General features: G+C 44.5%; 1 protein-coding gene across 1 annotated transcript; it reads left to right on the top strand.

Moving 5' to 3' along the window:
• Positions 1–858: 858 nt before the first annotated feature.
• GJA10 (gap junction protein alpha 10) lies at positions 859–10,024 on the top strand. Its single transcript, XM_075707394.1, has 2 exons — positions 859–2,271; positions 9,986–10,024. Exons 1-2 carry the CDS (start codon positions 859–861, stop codon positions 10,022–10,024), a joined length of 1,452 nt encoding a protein of 483 aa, XP_075563509.1.
• Positions 10,025–11,146: the final 1,122 nt, after the last annotated feature.

Below are 11,146 nucleotides of genomic sequence, written 5' to 3'. Positions count from 1 at the left end.
AGAGGTAGTTAAAAAGATCATCTCACATTCACAGCTAAAAACCTCTGCATCACTCTATTATGTAACCCCTGTTTTATTTATCTCAGCTGTTGAAATTTATAATTAAGACAAAGTCTTGGTGATTCAATCAGACTGGAAATGCATAAAATTAAAGATATTAATCCTAGAAGCACTCTTAGTTTATTAACATTATCCTAGAACTGAGACTATTTACACAGGTACAGCTATGTGTAAATTAGCTATGTATTTGTAGTTTTAGGAATCCAAGGGAGAAACTGGTGGATTGTTAACGCTGGTAGATGGGAAAATATTGGATGGATGGCACTAATAATGCTACTACCTTAGGGTACAAAATGAAACATTTTTCTGCCACAGTTGTAGGATACTTCTCAAAACTTTATCAAACAAATGGAAGCCATGAGCATTACAGATTACGGCAAAACTGTGGCAAAGCCACAGACAGCGGAGTGGAGTGGGTGTTGAGTTAAACTATAGTTGGCAAAGGATTTGCAAAGTGGAAAAAAATTGTCTTCTTTCCTAGTGGGAAGAAAATAGTGTAAAACTGTAGGCAGTTAAGAAGTGCTGTGGCTTACAGCTGAAATCAGTCTCTCTTAGGCTTAAAATAATCTCACATTTGCATCTTTCACCAGTAATCATGAAGTCTGCATTTATTTAAAGACCCAGTAAGTAGAGAATAATGATGAACTTCTCTTCTAAGAGCTCTCCTGCTATCAGAAGAATGTATATGAAAGATCATTATTTAAAAAAAAAAATGCTAAAAAGAGCCATTTCCAGAAGAAATACAGTATTGCATTAAGATAACAACATTGTTTGTATTTCAGGTATGAACTTCTGACCATGGGGGACTGGAACCTGTTGGGCAGCATCCTTGAAGAAGTGCACATCCACTCCACCATAGTTGGCAAAATCTGGCTCACAATCCTGTTCATATTCCGGATGCTGGTGCTGGGAGTGGCTGCCGAAGATGTCTGGGACGATGAGCAGTCTGAGTTCATCTGCAACACGGAGCAACCTGGCTGCAGCAACATCTGTTATGACAAAGCCTTCCCCATCTCTTTGATCAGATACTGGGTACTGCAGATCATATTTGTCTCTTCTCCATCGCTAGTTTACATGGGCCACGCGCTCTACAGATTAAGGGCTCTCGAGAAGGAGCGACAGAAGAGGAAAGCCCACCTGCGGGCTCAGCTGGAAGACCTGGAACCCGTGCCTGAGGAACACAGGAGAGTGGAGAGGGAGCTGCGGAAGCTGGAGGAACAGAAGAAAGTGAATAAGGCACCCCTGAGAGGGTCCCTGCTGCGCACCTATGTCCTACATATCCTGACCCGGTCGGTGGTCGAAGTGGGCTTTATGATAGGTCAGTATCTTTTATACGGGTTTCACATGTCCCCCCTGTACAAATGCACTCGGCCCCCTTGCCCTAACACGGTGGATTGTTTTGTGTCCCGACCCACAGAGAAGACCATCTTTATGGTTTTCATGAACAGCATCGCCGCGGTCTCCCTGTTCCTCAACATCCTAGAAATCGCCCACCTGGGCCTCAAGAAGATCCAGAAGAGCCTCTACGGGTGGCGGCGGCGGCCGGCGGGCCCCGCCGAGGAGGAGACCAGCCTCTACAACTCCAAGAAGAGCTCCGTGGTGCCGCCGGCCTGCCCGGCCAGCGACGCCTCTCCGCCGCGCCCCGCCGCCGCCCCGCCGCCGCCCCACGCCCCCGCCCCCGCCCCGGCCCCCGCCCCGGCCCCCGCGGCGGCGGGGCCGCCGGGCCGCCAGCACCGCGGAGAGCTCCGGGGGGCGCCGCCGCCCCGCCGCCGGCACAGCGCGGCGCAGCACCACGGACAGCAGCCGCCGCCCTCCTCCAGCAGCGAGGGGGAGCCGCGGCCGGCGGCGGCGGGCGGCGGCCCCGGGGCGGCGGGGGGGGCGGCGGGCGGCTCCCACCGCGCTCCCCGCAAGCACAGCCGGGTGAGCGTCTGCCGCGACCGGGAGGAGGAGCGCGGAGACTCCCCGGACAGCGGGCACTGCCCGGGCACCCGCAAGTCCAGCTTCCTCTCCCGCGTCCTCACCGGCAGCCGGGCGGGCAGCGACAGCGAGAGCGCTGCCTCCCGCGGCGGCCCCGGCCCCGGCCCCGGCCCCGGCCCCGGCTCCGGCTCCGGCTCCGGCTCCGGCTCCGGCTCGGAGGGGAAGCGCCGAGAGGAGAGCAGCCCGCCCAGCAGCCCGCCGCCCGCCGCCGCCATGGGACGCCGGGTGTCGATGGCAAGTAGCGCCCCGCGGCCCCCGGGTAGCCGGCAGGCGGGGGGGTCCCGGGAGGGGCGGGTGCCCCCGACTGGGAAGAGTGGCTGGAAAGCTGCCTGGCCGAAAAGCATCTGGGGGTGCTGGTAGACAGCCGGCTGAACATGAGCCAGCAGTGTGCCCAAGTGGCCAATAAGGCCAACAGCATCCTGGCCTGTATCAGGAATAGTGTGGCCAGCAGGAGCAGGGAGGTGATTGTCCCCCTGTACTCGGCACTGGTGAGGCCGCACCTGGAATACTGTGTCCAGTTTTGGGCCCCTCAATACAAGAAAGACATTGAGGTGCTGGAGCGTGTTCAGAGACGGGCAACAAGGCTGGTGAAGGGTCTGGAGCACAGGCCTTATGAGGAGCGGCTGAGGGAACTGGGGTTGTTTAGCCTGGAGAAGAGGAGGCTGAGGGGAGACCTTATCGCTCTCTACAGCTACCTGAAAGGAGGTTGTAGTGAGGTGGGTGTTGGTCTCTACTCCCAAGTAGTTAGTGATAGGACGAGAGGAAATGGGCTTAAGCTGCGCCAGGGGAGGTTTAGGTTGGAAATTAGGAAAAATTTCTTTACAGAAAGGGTGGTCAAGCATTGGAACAGGCTGCCCAGAGAGGTGGTGGAGTCCTCATCCCTGGAAGTGTTCAAAAAACGGGTAGATGTGGCACTTTGGGACATGGTTTAGTCTACTCTACCCTTGATTGGCTTAGAGTAGACTTGGTAGTGTAGGTTAATGGTTGGAGTGGATGATCTTAAAGGTCTTTTCCAACCTAAACGATTCTATGATTCTATGAGGGGAGACCTTACCGCTCTCTACAACTACCTGAAAGGAGGTTGTAGCGAGGTGGGTGTCGGTCTCCTCTCCCAAGTAACTAGCAATAGGACAAGAGGAAACAACCTCAAGTTGCATCAGGGGAGGTTTAGATTGGATATTTGGAAAAATTTCTTCACTGAAAGAGTGGTCAATAATTGGAACAGGCTGCCCAGAGAGGTGGTGGAGTCACCATCCCTGGAGGTGTTAAAAAACCATGTAGACATGGCACTTTAGGACATGGTTTAGTAGGCATAGTGGTGTTGGGTTAACAGTTGAATTGATGATCTTAGAGATCCTTTCCAACCTTAATGATTCCTAGTTTTACTTTCATTGCAAAGTAATCCAGCCACCAAGCCAGGAAACATGAAATTCATTATTACTCTCCCCTTAATTGGTTTAGCGGTGGACTTGGTAGCGTTAGGTTAATGGTTGGACTTGATGACCTTAAAGGTCCTTTCCAACCTAAATGATTCTATGATTCTATGACTGCCGGTTCCGGCCCTGGGGAGGAGTGGGCAAGCCAAGGGGCACTTGGCAAGGCAGTCCAAGGCAGGACTACCGACACAGCCCCAATGCCTCGCATCCTCCCGGATCAAGCCAAGCTCTGACATGCTTGAGCCCCTTCTATGGTGAAAGCAAAAACATCCCTAGGAAATTACTGAGTCCTGAGGATCTGTAAGTCACCAGATCTAAGCTTCTTTAAACTCATTACATCATCCCAATCCACTGGATGAGGACTGTCCCAGGGAACACTTGTTCAGCTCCAGCCTGCTTGACACTGTAAGAAAGAGAAGTTGAGCGCGTTGAGTTCAATGGCTCAACTTCTCTTAGCTTCAGCAGGTTTCTCCCAGGGCCGACTACCAAGTTGAATAACTGCTCAATGAATAAATCAAAAAATCTACATATAAAACACAAAATAATTGCAATGCCAGAGCCAATGACTACAGAATTACATTTTCAGCAGCTGTTCCTGTTCTTTGGTCACACACTCTAAGCTTGCTTACAGTCAGTGTTCATAAGATATAGTGCTTGCACTCAGGAAACAACAAGTTTTTTTAAAAGTAATCTGAATTCTGATTGCCCCAGATAATGGGATTTGTCCTCTGAGAACAAAAAAGCCCCTTTACAAATGCTTGCAGGAGCAAGCCCTTAAATACCTTTTCATAGGGCATGTAATAAACAGAAGACTACTTCACACAACACTCAAAGTTATAGATTCTGTTCATTTTTTTCTCATTATTCCTAAAATTAAATACTTTTCCTAAATACAAGATGAACAAAACCAACCAAACGAACAAATGGAAAATTTCAAATCTTTTGTAGTGAGAAGCAGAAGGCACTGTTACACATTGCTCATCAGAAACCTGTGGGTTCCAGTTTTCATGGAGTTATAGTTTCTATAATATATAGTCAGCATAAGCCACGTTAAATTGTCACTTAGGTACAATTTAACCATTTTCCACTTTGATGTTTCTAATACAGGGAGAGGGCCTAGGGTCCAATCTGTCGCTCTGCTGGGTTTTGACACTCAGATGAGAAAGCTCTTTAAAAAGGTGATGTGCAAAAAGGTATTAAGCAAGACAGGGTTTCAGCTGAGAACTCACAGAAGTTGCTTGGCAGCTTTTACTGTTTAACAACAATGACACTATCTTTCAGGGGAGATCTTGCAGAGAAATCTAGTCAGTTTGCAAAGCAATTGTCATTACTCTTGAAAGTAACATTCTTCTGGCATGCTGCCTTTGGGGATCATTATGTATGGGCCTGGTACTAGCATTTTAAAATATGACTTATGTAGGTATACCACCTGTTGCTTCCTGTTTACAGCATGTGCTCTTTTAAAGGTGCTTCTATATACAATTGAGTCAATATTTTGGCAAATGCACTTTACTGCTAGCATTGCTACAGCATTTTATGAATACCAGTTCCAATGCACAAATATGCTGGTGCATCATAAAAATTTTGAATCTGGGCATTAAAGCTTGCATATCCTTCTGGTCTGTATTTCCCAATTCCTATATTCACTATTTAGTCTTGGTTGTCAAAGACACTCAGCATTGATTTGATTTGTTTTAATTGGACTTCTAAGAAACAATCATCATGTATTAATGTTTAGATAAAAGAAAAATATGTATGATTAGATGTATCTGTGCAACAGGAGCATTCAAAAACTAGTGATCCTATCTAAAAAAAAAAACCACCACAAAGTACTTAAAAGGAATTGTACTTAAAAATTCCAACAAAGCACACAAAATCAGCCATGCCTGATTAACAGTGATTTGCAACAGTAATGCAGAGAAAGGACAGACACTTTTTAACATAACAATGAATGCACATGCACGAACGTTTTCTAAACAGCCAAAATACAATCTATCCTAACCTGGATCATACTGATCTAAGCCGGATAGCCAAATGGAACAAAACCGTAGTGGAACTGACACTGTTCTTCAATTTTCTTTGATAACTTTCCCAAGTTATCATCTTTACCTCCATACTGGCTTGAATGTTTTCTTTTTCCCTTCATCCATACCATTCTACCAGAATTTCTGCAGCATTCTTTGCATTAGCTCAATGAGAGAGGAGTATCAACTTGGTATTGAAAATATCACTTTCTTTACCTCAACAACCATTCTAGCAACCTCCAATCAAACACATACCCATGCTCCGTGCTAAGACAGCAGGACAAGTGCAACTGCCCACAACCACCATAGCTTTCTTAGCTGAAAGAAAATCTCAGAGCTACACAAAATCGATCCACCTGATACTGCAAGAGTCTGCATACAAGACAACTGCATCCTGTGAGTCATGACATTGAAAGCACCTAGCAAATCTAATAGTACATTTATGGATGTTTGACTTTTAGCCAGTGATGAGATTTTTTTTTTTTTCACAATATTATCAATGCCATTTCCACACCAAACCTGAATCTTTAAGAGATAAATAATTATGATTAGGGACAACTAAATGTTGTAAAAGTTACCTCTCATAATTTATTGCATCCTCTTGATCAAAATATGAAATGAGGTGGTACGTAGTAAATGGTCAGATCATGATCAAGTGATTCTTTCCAAGCAAGTACAAAACTGCATCCCTCAAAGAGAACAGGCAATTCTTTTTAGGACTTTCTCTTTGGAGGAAAGGTTACTTTGGACCCTTCAGAAAGAATGCATCAAATCCTTCACTGAAAACCCTTATGAAACAGCTCAATAGGATATTGAATACAAAATGCGTGTTTGGCATGAGGAGTCCTCAACTTTCCAGACTTCAGTTCAAACCAGACCAGCTATATATGTAAAAGAAGAAATGCCCTTCCCATTGGTAGGATTTGTACAGACCAACCATGCTTGGCCACAATGCAAACTAACAAGGCTATTTAAAACTTCCTCGAATTGGTGGAAGTGAAGAGCCATTTCTTCATTTCATGTCCAACTGTGGCATAAAACCTTGAAAAAATATTTACACTCCAACTGTTTAGTTTTATACCCAAACCACTCACTTTTCATACTCTATTCAGTTTCTTGGTCATTGCATTGTCCAAAGTTATCCATTATTCAGACTGGGAAGCAAAAGTGAGAGAGGCAGCAATCTTGAAAAACTTCTTAGGCTAAAGGCTTCTCAAGTGACTCTCATCCATTGGGGAAAAAATATCTTTTCCTTCAACCACTGCTGGTCAAACTTTAGATGTATTAGGTTCTGGGAACAGACCACCAAAACTGGACCTTCATTGCATCAGGGAAAGCACATGGTAAAGCATAGGAGGAGAGAGTCACTGCATGACATGAGGGTAATTTCCAACTGATTTCAGTCCACGTAAACACAATGACAAGAGCTATATGGGTGAACTAATCTCAGCTTGATGGAGACCTGGATAAATAACAGTAGGAAACTCTACATTGACAGGGGAGTTCAGCATCTGTGCTGAAAACATGCTATCTGCAAGCCTCCAAAACCTTGGTACTGAGGAAAGCAGTCAGCATGCTTTGAATTGAGAGTGAACAATTTGTTCAGTGATAACTGGCTCCAAGCTAATAATTTCCAAGGCTCACTTAGAGGATGCATCTTAGAGAACATATGGTATCTTATCTTCTAAGAGGTATTGTGGGTACACACATAGTTCTGCCCTTAGTTTTGCATCTCTCGCCACATTTTAACTTTTATTTAAGGGGACATACAGCTATGGAGCAAAGGGGCACCTTCTGCATGGTCCTAGGCTGCCAGCATCCCTTAGGCAAGCTGGCCTTAAATGGCTGCTTTTCACATAGTAGTGAAAAGAGATGCACTGAATGTAGTATAACTACAGTCAGAAACGACAGCTGGGAGTTAGAGACATGCAAAGGTGTGTTGGAATTGTGCTGCTGTCAATAGGACTCTGCACATGAATGACATTATGAGGGAAAAAAAAGAATAATTTGCACCAGTCAGGCTCTTGACTGGTGCATAATAAATTTTTAAGTCTGATAAAATTAATAGGCTGATGCAGTCAAAGTTCACTATATAACTAGTACAGATACAATCTTTGCTCTCTTGAAAGTAGGCAGGGCCAGAAATTAGAGCATATAATAGGCATCTAGCTCTCGGAGCATTGCACTAAGACACATTGCACATTGTCTCAGTGCCTGATGTGTGCAAGGCTGTGTGAAGCCATTGGGGACCATCGAATGACCCTCTTTTTCTCTCTGGGGAGATGAAAGTAAGAGATTGAACAATTAGAGAGGGAGAGAACTTTACTTCCAAAGTCACCCTTTGTGACAATTAACCAGTCTTCCTCCTTGGCCATTTTCTACAAACCAAAGGAACAATTGCAGAACGTCAAAAAGCCAGCTGAGCATGGCCACAGCCTGGTGTTGCATCTTCAGAGTGTCACAGGGTCATCACAATTCAACAGCTGAATGCAAACATTTCTACAAAAGCTGAAGGCTGTGTGAAATTTCATTGCTAGCTGCATTTGAAGTCTTTTGCTAGCTGTGTCTCTCCCTGCCTTTCTAAAGCAGAGGACTCCAGTTGCATGGTACCTAAGCATGTCCAGCATAGGTTCTTTTTGGCCTATGTATAATAGTTTTCTAAAGAATCCTAAAGTGTGCTCTAAAACCTATGAGTTTTAATTAGGTTAACTGGGATTTGGAGTATTTACACTAGACTGGCAACTCTTCTCAAAAAGGCACCACCTTTCAGATGACTTGGAACTAGGTTATCACATTTGCACCTCAAGCCTAAACCTGCATTGAGAGAACTACTGTGCTAATCCTCTTGCTAGAATACCCAAGGATATACCAAGAAGATGGGGAGACTTGACATTATCTAATGGTCGTGTTTCTTCATCGAGCCAAGATAAGTTCCTGAAATCACAAAACAAAATTGGAAATCATTAGAAGATTTATAATATTCTTAGCAATATTTTAGCTGAACTGCTCTTGTGGGAAACCAAGATTACTAGATCAAGGTTTTCAGAAAGAATTAGGCATTTTAGGCAGTCAACTTCAGATTCTTGTTTTTCAAGAAGTGCTGAGTTTTCCTCACCCTCACATCCATTCCTTATTCTTTAGACCACCCTCTCCTCCAGATCACCCTGTGCTTTCAGAGTGTAATTTCTTTACATTTATATTTTTGGCTACAAAGTAATCAACAGATCTTTAAAAGCAAGGCCGCCTCCTCGTGGTCAATGAGAGAGATAAAGTTGATAATGAAGCAGCTGGTAAAGCTGATACTCTCAGCTCATAGAATCGGACTGAGACCTGGCTGCTGATTTTATTCATTTGCAGAAAAGAAAGTCTCTGGGGGTGAAATGTTGGCTTTGCCAAAGTTGAGGAAATTTTACGATTCACTGGGTCCGGTTTCCCTCATTGCATTGCTTTTTTATTCCTCCATGCTGTTCAATTCTTTTTCTACTTCTCAATTCTCCATTCAGCTTTGAGCCTTTTTACCCAGTGGGAAAATACTCCATAGTGAGCAGGATATGAAAAAGAGAGCTGCTATTCAGCCTGAATGCTTGCAGTCTTCCCCAGAACAAGCATGTTTGCTCACCCTTTCAACAACACTTGAGGAATAAATACCCACTCATTTAACTAGCTGCTCACCAGCTCTCGCTCCTGGGGCTGGGAACAGTTTGGTAAGAGTGAATGTATGTTGAAATAACAAACCTAATAACTGCGGAGGAGTTATTTAGACAGCTGAGCTCCACCAGGAAAATCTACAGGTAGGGTAAGGGACTGGTAAAACGCTGTGTTCCTCTAGGATGTTTGAGAATCCTTAAAGTTATTCATATTTTGTACAGCTTTTCTATGTAAAGACCTCTTTAAAAAAAAAAAAAAATTAAGTTCCACAGTAGTTGTATTCTGCCCTGGAGCACTCAGGAGAAGCTCATGGTGATGACAGCCAGTGTACCAATTATCCTGCAAAAGCTACTTGGTCATCCAAAGGTAACCATTCACCCGTTGCACAAACACAGATAAACTTTGGAGGTCAGCAGCAGTTGACAACTAGTGAACCCCTCTGAGGATCTGTGCAGGAACAAACAGATAAGCTGGACTTTAGAAAGCGGAACTCGCCTAATTGAGTCCATCTTTGTATGGTTTTAAAGCAATCAAAAAAAACATACAAAACCCCTTAACATGTAAAGCAAGGCCTCTAGGATGGGTCCACTGATTTCAAGCAAGTTACTTCAGGGATTAATGTGTCTATTTTGGTTTAAAAGCAAGCTGTGCCCCCTCTCCCCACCCTCCCCTTAGCACTGAACAAAGCCCTACAAGGTAAGTAAGTTGTCAGCTAAACACCAGATTCCCACCTTCCCAACTATGTATGTGTTGGAACCTGGGTTAATTACTATGATAACATTTCTTTTTCTCCTTTAAGCCAATTCAGCTTCATCCTTTCTTTCTCTTGTTATCTTTCAGAGCATGCTCCTAGAACTATCATCTATCATGAAAAAGTAATGACATTCTGAGGAGAAGAAATAAACTAAGGGACTGAGCACAAACCACCTTCAGCAGAGAGATAAGAAGCAGATTATTTGTTGCTATGCTCCCCTCTCCTGCAGCTATAATGCTGAATTCATAATACAGTTTAAGAAAGCAAACACTCTTTTTATTCCTCCATTTTACACCAATCCCGACAGTACCCTACTCTGATTGTTGGTGTTAAAGGGTAGCTCGCTCCACAACTCAAGATTTTTCTCACGTGGACTGAGCTGGATCCAGTCAGTGTGTGCTGCTGCTGCAGAAATAGCCTTGTGTCTTTGGGAGAACATTTTGGGATGTACAACTTGTTGTGCATGCTAGTAGTGTTCATATCAGAAACCAGCCTGATCCATAGACCTTCAAGGTAGCAGAAGGCCCAAGACACCTACAAGAAAGGGTTAGTTTGATTTGAAAGTAACCTGGAAGGCTACATGGCCTCTATCTCCCCAGGCTTCAGCAGCCAATGAATAAAAGATGGAAGAAACACACAAAGAATCTGAAGGGACAGAGAATTTAATAGAGATAAAAACCTAGATGAAGAGCATGCTGCTGCTCATCTGCCTTGCTAATGCAGTCCTCAAGCTCTGGTAGAGACTTTCCATGCTAATGTAGCCTCCTTGTACTTTGGGCTTCAAATTTGAAACTAAGTAAAATCGGGCAATTTATTTTAAGTGCAAAACACCTGTGCTTTTCTTCAGTTTGCTGTTCAAGAAGATCCGCAAGGTATCACCTCAGGGTCATGAAAATCTTATTCCCTTCACTGTCTCATTAGTTCATATAGAGGAATTGAAGGACAAGCAAAGCCAAAAAGAGCTCATTTTCAGTTTGCTAGGACAGACTTGCTCTGGAGGGTTGGATATCTGGGTTGTATGCAGCCCAAGAAAGCAGTCCTTCCACTTGTGTATCTGGAAAATAAAGCACCTTCTTCTGACTGTCCCTGACCCTGTTTCTGGCCACATGCTTTTGGCTGTTTTTATTTGTCAAGCGTATCATAGCTCGCTTTTGTTATCACCTCAACCACAAGTGATGCTTGGAACAAGCCCCTTTGCTATGCCAGTTTCCTTAAGCATAAAAATCCTCTACGGCTTGACAATTCTA

Source organism: Pelecanus crispus, chromosome 3, assembly GCF_030463565.1.
Source record: "Pelecanus crispus isolate bPelCri1 chromosome 3, bPelCri1.pri, whole genome shotgun sequence".
In the NCBI taxonomy this organism is placed as follows: Eukaryota; Metazoa; Chordata; class Aves; order Pelecaniformes; family Pelecanidae; genus Pelecanus; species Pelecanus crispus.
Note: the sequence above shows the minus strand (reverse complement) of the source record. Positions and strands in the feature narration are given on the sequence as shown.

What these genes read in the sequence shown, in the direction of transcription:
- GJA10 (XM_075707394.1), top strand. Translation starts at nt 859, where the DNA reads ATGGGGGACTGGAACCTGTTGGGCAGCATCCTTGAAGAAGTGCACATC. An exon ending in TGGGACGCCGGGTGTCGATG is followed by an intron (nt 2,272 to 9,985) that starts GCAAGTAGCGCC and finishes GTTATCTTTCAG; the next exon opens with AGCATGCTCCTAGAACTATC.